At 46.6% G+C, this 12,277-nt stretch overlaps 2 protein-coding genes across 11 annotated transcripts in view; one reads left to right on the top strand and one right to left on the bottom strand.

The window, feature by feature from the left end:
• Positions 1–8,045, top strand: part of Rcor3 (REST corepressor 3) — a 40,293-nt gene extending 32,248 nt beyond the window's left edge. For 2 of the 10 annotated variants that reach the window (XR_012912122.1, XM_075989504.1), the window contains 2 exons: positions 4,547–4,662; positions 5,239–8,045. Coding sequence is in view for 5 of the 10 variants with exons in the window: in XM_075989504.1 (XP_075845619.1) it covers positions 4,547–4,662; positions 5,239–5,583 (461 nt within the window). In the remaining 5 variants the exon portion in view is untranslated. Of the gene's footprint in view, positions 1–4,235; positions 4,369–4,546; positions 4,774–5,238 lie in introns of those variants that run through there. The other 8 variants (XR_012912121.1, XM_075989502.1, XR_012912123.1 and 5 more) reach the window with 5 other exon arrangements.
• Positions 1–12,277, bottom strand: part of Ints7 (integrator complex subunit 7) — a 502,168-nt gene that overhangs the window by 18,629 nt on the left and 471,262 nt on the right. The window lies entirely within an intron of this gene.

The raw sequence follows: 12,277 nt of genomic DNA, 5'->3' as shown, positions 1-12,277 counted from the left end.
GTCTGCATGCTCCTAGAGCGTGCGTGGACATAGTCCCCACTGCAGGAACCACGGTCTGCATGCTCCTAGAGCGTGCGTGGACATAGTCCCCCATCACAGGAACCACGGTCTGCATGCTCCTAGAGCATGCGTGGACATAGTCCCCACTGCAGGAACAACGGTCTGCATGCTCCTAGAGCGTGTGTGGACATAGTCCCCACTGCAGGAACCACGGTCTGCATGCTCCTAGAGTGTGCGTGGACATAGACCCGCACCGCAGGAACCACAGTCTGCATGCTCCTAGAGCGTGCGTGGACATAGGCCCCCATCGCAGGAACCACGGTCTGCATGCTCCTAGAGCGTGCGTGGACATAGTCCCCACTGCAGGAACCACGGTCTGCATGCTCCTAGAGCGTGCGTGGACATAGTCCCCCATCACAGGAACCACGGTCTGCATGCTCCTAGAGCATGCGTGGACATAGTCCCCACTGCAGGAACAACGGTCTGCATGCTCCTAGAGCGTGTGTGGACATAGTCCCCACTGCAGGAACCACGGTCTGCATGCTCCTAGAGTGTGCGTGGACATAGACCCGCACCGCAGGAACCACAGTCTGCATGCTCCTAGAGCGTGCGTGGACATAGGCCCCCATCGCAGGAACCACGGTCTGCATGCTCCTAGAGTGTGTGTGGACATAGTCCCCCATCGCAGGAATCACTGTCTGCATGCTCCTAGAGCGTGCGTGAACATAGTCCCCCACCACAGGAACCACGGTCTGCATGCTCCTAGAGCGTGCGTGGACATAGTCCCCACTGCAGGAACCACGGTCTGCATGCTCCTAGAGCGTGCGTGGACCTAGACCCCCATCGCAGGAACCACAGTCTGCATGCTCCTAGAGCGTGCGTGGACATAGACCCCACTGCAGGAACCACGGTCTGCATGCTCCTAGAGCATGCGTGGACATAGTCCCCACTGCAGGAACCACGGTCTGCATGCTCCTAGAGCATGCGTGGACATAGTCCCCCATCGCAGGAACCATGCTCTGCATGCTCCTAGAGCGTGCGTGGACATAGTCCCCACTGCAGGAACCACGGTCTGCATGCTCCTAGAGCGTGCATGGACATAGTCCCCACTGCAGGAACCACGGTCTGCATGCTCCTAGAGCGTGCGTGGACATAGACCCCCATCGCAGGAACCACGGTCTGCATGCTCCTAGAGCGTGCGTGGACATAGACCCCCATCGCAGGAACCACGGTCTGAGATTGTTCTGGTAATGCCTGTGTCAGTCTTACTGGTGAGAAAATTACCTTTAACAAAAGAAAAACAGGAGCTGTTTGAAAGTTTCTGTGTAGCGGTGTATTTATGTGGGGTAACGTTGAATAGTGATGGGAAGATGTGGGCCTTCATAAAACGTGATGGTAACAATCCCTTGGTTCCATTTTTCTGAATTCCGAGACAAAAATTCTTTCCAGTATTGAAAGTAATTACTTGCAGGAACAGGAAGTTTAGAAAGCTGACTGAGAACAGCATTTTCCTCTCTGGGGATTTACAACTTTGGCTCTGGAGGGATCCCCAGATGTTTGCTCCACTGCCCTTTGAAAACCGGCTTCTTACCCTCGGTGGTGGGACTTTCCATTCAGATATTCCTTAACCATGATAGATTAGCCATTGTAAGTAAGCCCCTTGCTGAGGAAGCAATAGATGGCCTGTTGTCATGGACTACATGAAGAGCCTGGGCCGCCTCTCCCGCAGGGTACAAAGGGGAACTCCGTGATCTAGGTGCTCCCGGCCACTCACTGCACCCAGTTGTCCTCTGGCTGCCTGATGAAGACTCTTCTGAAGAAGCAGTCGCAGGAAGGACACCAGCCAGTTGCCCACCACAATATAGACCGTAGGGTTTCACCTTCCAGACAATATGCTGAAGCCCATTGCTCTGTGTAGATTTTTTTTAAAGGATTCCCTCTTCTAGCAAAGTAGATTGTTGAGTGGTCAGGGAGTACAAAGATGACCTAGCAGCCCCGCCATTGGCCAGGGAAGTGTAAAGCACAGGCCCTTGGTTCAATCCCTAGAACCAAGGTGAAAAAAGAAAGAAAGGAAAGAAAAAAGACCAAGTATGGTAGCATTGTAGTATGCACTCACGAGCCCAGTGCTGGGAGGCAGTGACTCGCCAGTCCCAGGGATTCTGCCACCCAAGCCTGCTTGGTGAGTTCCAGGACACAGGGAGAGGAGACCCTGTCTCAGAAAATTAGGTGGATACTACTTGAGGAAGAACATTTAAGCTAGTCCTCTGGCTTCCTCTGGCATGCTCGCACACACACACACACATAGGCACGCGTACATACACACAGGCACACACACCCAGACACATACACACATACAGACACATAGGCATGTGTAAATACACACATAGACACACACACACAGGCACACACACACACACACACACACACACACACTTCAAACCACTGTGTGTGGCCACCACAGTTTGAGGAAGAACGGGCAAAGTAAGACTTATGATAAAGAAAATCCCATTTCCCGGACACATTGTCCAGACTTAGTCCTGCAGTACCGCTGGTTGTTTGGCATTTTCTCCAGGTTTTTCCACACTGTGGTGAGTAACTCTGGAGTTTGTCAGGACATAGGAACAAGCAGGACTGCCGCAGTCTAAAGGCAACCGCAGGAGCTTCAGCTAGTGCAAAGCCTGCCCTGCAGGCTGAGGAGATTGGTATCTGGGTACACCTGTTCTCAGAACACTAGTTGGGGTCATCCAGCAAGCCAGATGGTCCGCAGGGTAGTGAGATCCTCGCCTGAGTTCATCACAAACATGCCCGAGTGAGCAGAGGAAAGTCTGGCACCAGAGTCTTCCGAAACACTGCGCTCTCACAGAAGTACTTTGCAGTTTAGAGTCTATAATTCTGCAAATATGACAGTGCTGGTGCCCCAATCAGTCTTGTTAACCAAGAGAAGATTAAGGAGGAAGGGAACAGTCAAAAGTAGTCGAATTCCTGGGGAGGGGTGAGTTGGAGTGGGGTGGGCGGGGTGGGCGGGTGTGTAAATTAAGTGGCCCTTGTGGAAATTAGTGCTGAGGGAGGTCCTGTCTGGCTTCTAATCAGTTCTCGCCTGTTTCTCAAGTTTGCGTTTAGATGGCACAGAGTCAGCTAGTGCTGCCGCTTCCTAAAGAACACTAGCGAGGAACTTGCGTGTGAACAGTAACTATTATGGGTATGGGTAGCCTGGGATTTCTGTTTCCATAGAAACCCTCAGTGTAACTGGGTCACTGTTAGGCTTCAGCTTGAGCCGTGAAAATTGGTTTGGATTTAAAGAAAGTATACATTTATCTCTGTTAATTAAACTGTGTAACTGATGTCTGTGTTGTCACGCACACCTTACCTTTAGGACAGAACACACACGCTTATAAACCCTCTTCTGTTTACGGTGCCATGTAGTCAGTCTTAATGCCAGACTTCTCATTCAAAAAGCTCCAAAGTAATGGGACTGACTTCCCATTGGCCAAACCCATCGGGTGAATTTATTTGGAGATATTTGTTCCCAAATTCTCAGTTCTAAATAAGAGTAGAATTCAAAAGCAGAATCGTTTCCCCTTGGATTAGTATTCTGGGTCTCACATCAGCGTCAGCTGCTCAGCCTTGCCGCACGCTCTCATCTCTGGCCGCCTGAGGTGGCGTTGGTTTACGCCTCCTTCTGGCTGTCTTCCCATCTCTTTCATGAATCATTTTTTTTTCTGAGATCAATACAGTTATCAGAGTATATAACAAAACTTTTGTATTTTGAGCAAGATACATCTCTTTTTCAATATGAATCCTTGTATGTCTTTTAGAATTGACCTCAGCAGACCACCACGCATTTGAAGCTGTGAGATCAGCACTGCCTTCCCTTAGCCATAGCATGCTCTGGAAGCAGTGTGTGCCCTTCTTAAGTCTCAGGCTGAATGGCCAGCGCAGACCTGAGTCTCCCTGAAGAGCGCACCAGCAGTCCCCCACACAAGGATCCAAGGGATGAAAGGCCCCTTCCTTAGCCCATCAGATCACCATAGCTCTGATTTTATAATTTAGTTACTTCTATTTGTCAGTCACCTGGTGGGGTAGGCACGTGATCATGGTGAAGTTGTTACTATTAAGCCCCAAATTGCATTGCTTTTCACTGTGGGGAGCCACGTGGTCCACTCGGTCCATCGAGGGGTAAAGAGGTGGCTTCTGCCCGTCCAGTTTTGTTTACAAACGGTGTTGCTCAAATCTAGGTGACTGGCTACTAGGGAAATAAATGAATGTGGAATTGAGGCTGGAACAAAGAATTCAGTGCTTTACAATAAATGGACTGTATTTGGGAGTGGAAGAGAGCAGTGGAGGAAATAACTGAGTGTGTAAAAACTGGTAAGTCTGACTCTTGAGCCGAAGGCAAGCGGCTGGCTCGATGACATGCCCTAACTCTGAGGAGGGCAGAGTTGCTGAGCAAGGGTGTTGGTTGCTGGTGTGTGTGTGTGCATGGTGTGTGCTGCGCACGGCTCTCGTACTCATCCTTCACAGGTGTATTATTTACTTTGCCTTCCAGGTGTCCGCAAATATGGTAAAGATTTTCAAGCTATTGCAGATGTAATTGGCAACAAGACTGTTGGCCAAGTGAAGAACTTCTTTGTAAACTACAGGCGCCGGTTTAACTTAGAGGAGGTATTGCAGGAGTGGGAAGCGGAACAAGGAACCCAGGCTTCCGCTTTAGGGGAGGAGACAGAAAGTGCTTCTAAAGTGCCGTCAGGGAAGAGCACTGATGAAGAAGAGGAGGTGTGTTTGTGTCTGGAATTTGAGCTAACCTGAGCTGAGGAGTCACTCTTCGGTGTGGCTGTGGCGTTCTGTAAGGGTGCTGTGTGAGGACTAGCTAAGCAAGCACTTCCTCGGTGACACTTCTCTGGTGATGCCAAGTCCCTATGACATGCCGACTTCTGGTCCTAGCAGAGCAGAAAGTGTATTATTCCTGCTTTTAAACTGCTTACTAATAAAGATGTCTGTTTGGTAGCTTTGTTGGTTTTTTTTTGTTTTGTTTTGTTTTTTGTTGGGGAAGGAAGGGTTTATTTTTTGTTTTGTTAAAAATAAAAGAAGCTTGTGCTTCCAATAAACACCGGTGTTGTTTTTGTTTTGGTTTTATTTGTTTTGGTTTGTTTTTTTTTTCCTGTGACAGCCCAAACTATAGTGTATCAAGTTTGTTAGGACTTAAATCTCACACATGTATTTTTGTTTCCTCACCTCTAGGCACAGACCCCACAGGCTCCTCGGACTCTGGGTCCATCACCTCCTGCCCCATCACCCACTCCAACACCCACAGTCCCCATTGCCACTCTGAACCAGCCTCCACCCCTTCTTCGTCCAACCCTGCCTGCCGCCCCTGCTCTTCACCGGCAACCTCCTCCACTCCAGCAGCAGGCTCGGTTCATCCAACCCCGGCCAGCTCTCAACCAGCCTCCGCCACCCCTCATTCGCCCTGCTAACTCTATGCCGCCCCGCCTGAACCCAAGACCGGTGCTGACCACAGTTGGTGGCCAGCAGCCACCTTCACTCATTGGAATACAGACAGAATCACAGTCCTCACTGCACTAGAGAAAACTGGACAACGTGGCAGTTATTTCTCGCCCGTCATTGGACTGCTGCAGGAGGAAAGCATCCTTCCTAGGTACCGAGGCTGCTAACGAGTCCTGTGGCCATAAAGTGGACGAGCGAGCGAGCAAGCGAGCGAGCGGAAGTGGGCGTGACACCACGGGGAGCCTCGCGTAGGCCTCCAAGTGTTCACCAGTGGGATCTCATGGGAGGAAAAGGATTCTATAGGGGGGGGGGATGTTTATTTTTACTGTATTTATTTTGTTGAGGTTTCTTATTTTCCTGCCTCTTCATACTCAAAGCTATTAGTACAAAAATATTGACTTAAGAATTGTTAAAAACTCCTTAAATTCCTTAAGGATTTTTAGCTTTTTGCTTTTTTCTTTAATTTAAATTTTTAAAAAAAAACACTTTCCTATGTTAGGAGTGCAAGAATAAATAGCCTGCATTTCAGATTTTGATATGTTCATATTTAAGAAATTATAGCTTCATATCCCTTTTTTCAAGATATGTTGCTTTTTTTCTAAAGGAATTCCAATATATTCCTTTAAAAGAAAGCAATTAAATCAATTGCAAAGCAATTATATGAAACCACAAAGAATGTATTGAACCTGCTAATCCTTTAACAGAGTTTGGGGTCCTAGCATAAAGTCCTTGTTTAAAGGTCATTGACCCTGTTGTCTATCAATAATAGAGGTTTGGAATCATTTACTTGCAGAAAAAGGACTTAAAATTTGGTGAGAGATAATTTTTTAAGTTCTTCAAAACGGTTAATTTAAAAAAAAAGTTTCTAAATGCTATTTGCTTTTCGCTAGTATCACCTGTGTTTGGAATTTAGAAGAGAACGTATTTTGTCGGTTATGTAGAGATGGTGGTTATGGAAGCCATTCTTTACAGTTTATCTTCTGAGCTTCACGTCGCCCTCATACTCATTAGCAGTGTCTTCCTTTAATACGAAGGGTGGTTTTTTTTTCTTGGTAAATCTCTATTGTACATTTGGATACATTGGTGCAATCCTTGCAGCCAACCTGTGCTTGTGGTTTGATTTATGGTTAAATCTTCGGCACCCTTCACAAGATGAAGTTGAGAGTCTGTGGTATTGCAATAATTGTGCCGTTAACTAAAGTACCAAGACCCATTTTTATGAAGAAACAGACTGAAAGTCTTTTTGTTCCAACATGAAATCCTTAGCCCCTACAAAGAATATTTTGCAGTGTTAGCATTTCAACAGTGTGTTACTGATAGTTTTGATACAATGATTTCTTATTGGAAGCATGGCTTGTTGCAGAGGGATAGATTGCTAGTGTCTGCAACAGACTGTCCACATCAAAGAGGTCATGTGTTCCTGAGTGTTGGAAACATAGTCCCTTTGTGTAAAGGCTCCCCCACCTTAAAGAGCCCTAGATTTAAATTCATTGGCCAGTTTTAATTTTCAAGGTTTCCTTCAGAAGGACCTTCCATTCTGACACAATTAAAAGTGGCTTGCAGGAGAGGCCCTTTTTTCTCTTACTGGATCACCTTAATAGTTTATGTCCCATATAAAATGCAACTGATTCAAAAGTAATATTAAAGGATTTATACGTATTTTTACTTTAAAAGCCATGGAAGACGGTTGTGTATCTCAGACTGTCTAGAGCATTCTTTTTAGCACTTGTCTTGTGTGTTAATATTATACCGTGACCGCTTTCACCGTCTTGTCTCCTGTCAGTAGACCGTCTGTCAGTCAGATGGTCAGCACCAGCGTCTGTCCAGATGTCCAGTAACTTGTGGTTCCTTTAAAGCCTGTTGTGTCCCAGACATGGGCCTAGGTGCTGTATCAGAGGAATGTGTTGCAGTTTTACTTACAAACACAAGAGCACACGGTAGGAAAGCCGTAGTTCCATTAGAATATGATTCATGTATATAGTGAGATGTCTTGATTGTGTGCTTTGCATATTTTGTAAATATTTTGCACGTCATTATTTTTCTTTTCTGTTTGAGCAGTGTTTGGCCTGGAAGAGTAATATGCTTGCTGCCTAAAGGATTAAAGATTTAAAGGTGTCCATGTCTTCTATTTTTATATGATCTCATTCTGTATGAGAATTTAGGACCTCTTCACTGTGAAATTCTGAATGCAGGCTTTTGATATAAAACAAAGCCTAGAACTCTCTTCATGGCCATTTTTGTCAATTCTGAACTTATCCTTTCTCAGAGATCTACACCGAACTGTTTTCATAGTGCAACTAAAAATAAATCACACTGTTGCTACAGCGGTTAAAACTAAAGAAAAAGGTATTTAGTTCCAGTATGGAAGTCATGGTAATGTGGATGGGAACCAAGTTAAGTGATGGCCAAAAATAAGCTGACAGCTGAGTAGAACCGCACACAAGAGAGTGAGAGAAGGCAAAACTCTATCTCAGTGTGGACCGCCACAGTCGTTACTTCTAAAATTACCAAGTGCTTTGGTTCAAAGTACAAAAATTCAGTTGTTAGCTAGGTATGTTCTATTGATGTTCCCTCCTGCCCCTTAAATATTCTTGGCCCTGGCAGCATAGGGACACCAGGACCCTCAGAAAGAAGGTAGCTTAGGACTCGAGATTTGTCCTTTCCTATGGGCTTGCCCAAAATAGATAACAACCACATTCTGATTGTGGGGAGAATATGAACAAGAACCTAGACACCTACAGGATCACCTTATTTGTAAGGTGGTAGTAACTGCGTGCAGGAAGAACCCAGTCAAGCTTAGGAGCCTTGCTGTATTAGCTCAACAATCTGTTTCACGGCCGCTGGCCCGTGGGAGTATGAAAACATGTTTTCATATAGATACAGGGTTATTAGAGGGGCTTACAGGCAGGGTTTGAGCAGCCCAGCGAAAGCCAAGTCACAGGATGTCTCCACATGCAGACCTGGAGTTGGTGTCCAAGAGAGCTGCTGATCTTCAGTCTGGGTTGGAATCCCAAAAAAGTAGGTCCTGATACCACTGAAGGAAATCCTCAGCAACAGGATAGCTGGCCTTGCCAGCCAGAGTGGGATCAAGCAGCAAAAAGCAAACGAAAACTTCTTCCGTGTCCTTTTAGGTGGCTTGCTATCAGAAGGTGTGGTCCATATTGAGATGGCCCTTCCCAATCTAGAAAACCTGTCACAGGGTGCCCAAACTGCTTGGATCTGAGTTGATTCCAGGTGTGGTTGGCAGTGAAGACGAGCCGTCACACGTACAGTTCCCCTGGCTTTCATCTTCTCCAGGCCCTCCGTGAAGGAGCGTGGCTCCTGGGGGTCTTTTATTTGTGTCTTCTAATCATCACACCAAGTATTGGGTAGCATGGCGTTTCCAAGAAACCCTCTCATCTTCAGCCCCCTACCCTCCCTTGCATCTACACCCTCCTTCTGTTTGTCAGGAGTCTTGTTCCATCCCCTTTCCTCACAGCTTTTTCCCCGGGACAACTTAATTAGGAACAGTGAAGGGAGGTGGTAGCTGCATGGAGGTATTTGCAAGCTGTTATTCACAAATTAGAGATTACTGATAGGGGCTGGGTCTTCCCGAGGACTTCTTAGGCTCTGGCAGGAATTTGTGTAGGCATGCCCGTGTCTGCCCTGGTGAATGTGCTGCCGGCAGCACCCAGAAGAGGGCAGCAGGAGCTACAGACAGCTGTGAGCTGCCATGTGGGTTCTGGGAATTGAATTGCTCTTAACCAACCACTGAGTCATCTCACCAACTCCAAAGAGAGTATCTTACAAAACTAATTATATCCGTTTGGGGAGATCTGCCGGCTGCCTGTCTTTTTGTAGGAGTCAACAAAAAGCTTAACCTAGGGCGGTTATTTGATGGAATAGAAAGGATCGTCGGCCACTGGTCAGGAAGCACACTTGGGAGACCAGCAAGCATTTCACACGCAGCGCCATCAGGGTTGCTTTCCCCTGGTCTGCCGCTGTGCCACACTTTCTACGTGTCCCCTGGTGAGCATACTTTCCACTGTAGCCCATAACGGTGCAATTCCAAGCCCAAGGAAAAGAGGTTTGCTCCTTGTCTGGTCACTTCTCTCTCTTGTGATTGAAAGTACACTTCCTCCACTAACACGACCTCAGCAGTCTTCGGTGTAGAATGAAGGAAATAAGGCTCTGACCAGCAGATGGCAGCCTCCCCTCGTCACCAGCTGGCAGCCCAGGCTGCAGCCACTCCCGGAAGTGAGACCACTGGCCGTAGGCAACCACAGCCTGCCCAGAGCATCAGGTGTTTGCCCGTTCCTTCTGCAGGAGGAGTTTGTGCGTAATGTCCAACCCTTGTCTTTGTAGGGGAATCTAGTTTAAGGGTTTAGTAAATTAGAATACAGTTAAATATGATATGGAAATTAATACTGAATATTTTTAAAATAATAAAACTGCTCAGATTTGCCTCTGTCTTCAGGCTGTCTAGCTTGAGTCCCCACTCCTCGCTGCTTTGGAGGGCAGGATACTGCCATGGCTAAGAGGCCCAAACCTGACTTCCTGGGTTCATCTTCCACCTCAGAGTTTTGTGGTTTGGAGAAAATGGTTCAATAGATGAGTTTTCCAATCTGTAAAATCTATGACAATTAAGTGGGTGTGTGGTTTGAGTAAGAATGGCCCCCATGGGCTCATCTATTTGAATGCTTGGTCATCAGTATTGGCTTATTGGAGGAGGTGTGGGTTTGTTGGAGGAAGTATGTCACTGCGGATGGAATCCGTGGTTTCAAAAGCCCAAGCCAGGCCCAGCAGCTTGCTCTTCCTGCTGCCTGCAGATCCAGATGTTTGCCTGTGTGCCACCATGCTTCCCACCATGATGATAATGGACTGAACCTCGGAAACTGTAAGCCAGCCCCAATTAAATGCTTCTTTTATAAGAGTTGCCGTGGTCTTGGTGTCTCAGTAGAACACTGACCAAGACAATGGGCTACTATAGATCAAGTGCTGGACACACTGGACACACTTAGCGTGCTACACGGCTATGTGCTACTTTTCTGAGACACAGAGGCTCTCTACAGAATCCTGGCTATCCTGGGACTTACTGTGTAGGTCAGCCTGGCCTTGAACTCACAGAGAACTCCCTGCTTCCCCAGCGCAAGGATTAAAGGCACCTGACTTTTTGTTTTGTTTTGTTTTAGTTTTAGTTTGTTTGTTTTGTTGAAACAGTCTCTTGCAGCCCAGGCTGCTTCAAACTTGCTATGTATCTGAGACTGACCTGAACTCCTGACACTCTTCCCTCTGCCTCCTGAAGACTGTGATCACAGGCTTAAACCACCCCATCCAGCTTTATTTCTTATCTATACATTTATGTTTTGTCTTTCCCATATACCTTCAGGCATTTTTATGTTTTGTTTTGCTTTGTTTTGAAACAAGTGAGGGTGTCTCTGCAGCTGTCAAGGCAGGCTGAGGAGCCATCTGTGAAGAGGGGAGAATACAACCTGCATCAAACCTCAGGGAATCTGATGCCAGGCTGTCATAGGGAGGTCGCCCAGACTCCCGAAATAACCACAGAGAAACCACATTATTTAAATCACTGTTTGGCCCATTCGCTTTAGCTTCTTATTTGCTAGCTCTTACATCTTTAACCCATCTCCATTTATCTGTTTATCACCATAGCCTACCAGCAAAGTTCTGGCGTGTCTGTCTCTGGTGGCAGCTCCATGGCTTCTCTCTGACTCTGCCTCCTTTCTCCCAGCATTCAGTTTAGTTTTCCCCACCTAGCTCTACTCTACCCTATCAGGCCAAGCCAATTTTCTATATTAATTAACTAGTCATATTCACAACATAGAGAGGGGAATCACACATCACCAGGCAGCTTAAGGTAGGCATATTTATACACAATAGAATTTGGATATTGGTATGCATGCAACAACCATTCCCATTCCTGGTACACAATAAAACTTAAGATGTGGCTGCACACACTGTTTGTCACAGCCAGAACCTGGAAACAACCTAACTGCCCCTCAGCTGAAGAACGGATAAGGAAAATGTGGCACATTTACACAATGGAGTACTACACAGCAGAAGAAGATAACAACATCTTGAAATTTGCAGGCAAATGGATGGAGCTAGAAAACATCATACTGAGTGAGGTAACCAAGACCCAGAAAGACAAATATCATATGTACTCACTCATAAGTGGTTTTTAAACATAAAGCAAAGAAAACCAGCCTACAAATCACAATCCCCGAGAACCTAAACAACAATGAGAACCCTTAGAGAGACATACATGGATCTAATGTACATGGGAAGTAGAAAAAGACGAGATCTCCTGAGTAAATTGGGAGCATGGGGACCTTGGGAGAGGGTTGGAGGGGAGGGGAGAGGCAGGGAGGGGAGCAGAGAAAAATGTAGAGCTCAATAAAAACCAATTAAAAATATGTGACTGAACAGAAACTCCCCTACAGAGTAAATTTGACCATGAAGGCAGGTTCCAAGGCTAAAAGGCTAGAATCTGGTGTGGTCTCTGACAAGATAGCAGAGAAGTCGGTAAGCCACAAAGTACGTGTGACATCTCCCCTGGGATGGGTTCTAGTAACTGGGAAATGAAGATAAAAATCTATCTGGGTGGGAGGGGGTCTGGGATAACATTCTGGGTGGGGTCTGTCTCTAAAACACAGGGTGGGTGAGCTCTGTCTCTATAACACAGGGTGAGCTCTGTCTCTAAAACACAGGGTGGGTGAGCTCTGTCTCTAAAACACAAGGTGGGTGAGCTCTGTCTCTATAACACAGGGTGAGC

This window comes from Microtus pennsylvanicus, chromosome 10 (assembly GCF_037038515.1).
Source record: "Microtus pennsylvanicus isolate mMicPen1 chromosome 10, mMicPen1.hap1, whole genome shotgun sequence".
NCBI classification, from domain to species: Eukaryota; Metazoa; Chordata; class Mammalia; order Rodentia; family Cricetidae; genus Microtus; species Microtus pennsylvanicus.
Note: the sequence above shows the minus strand (reverse complement) of the source record. Positions and strands in the feature narration are given on the sequence as shown.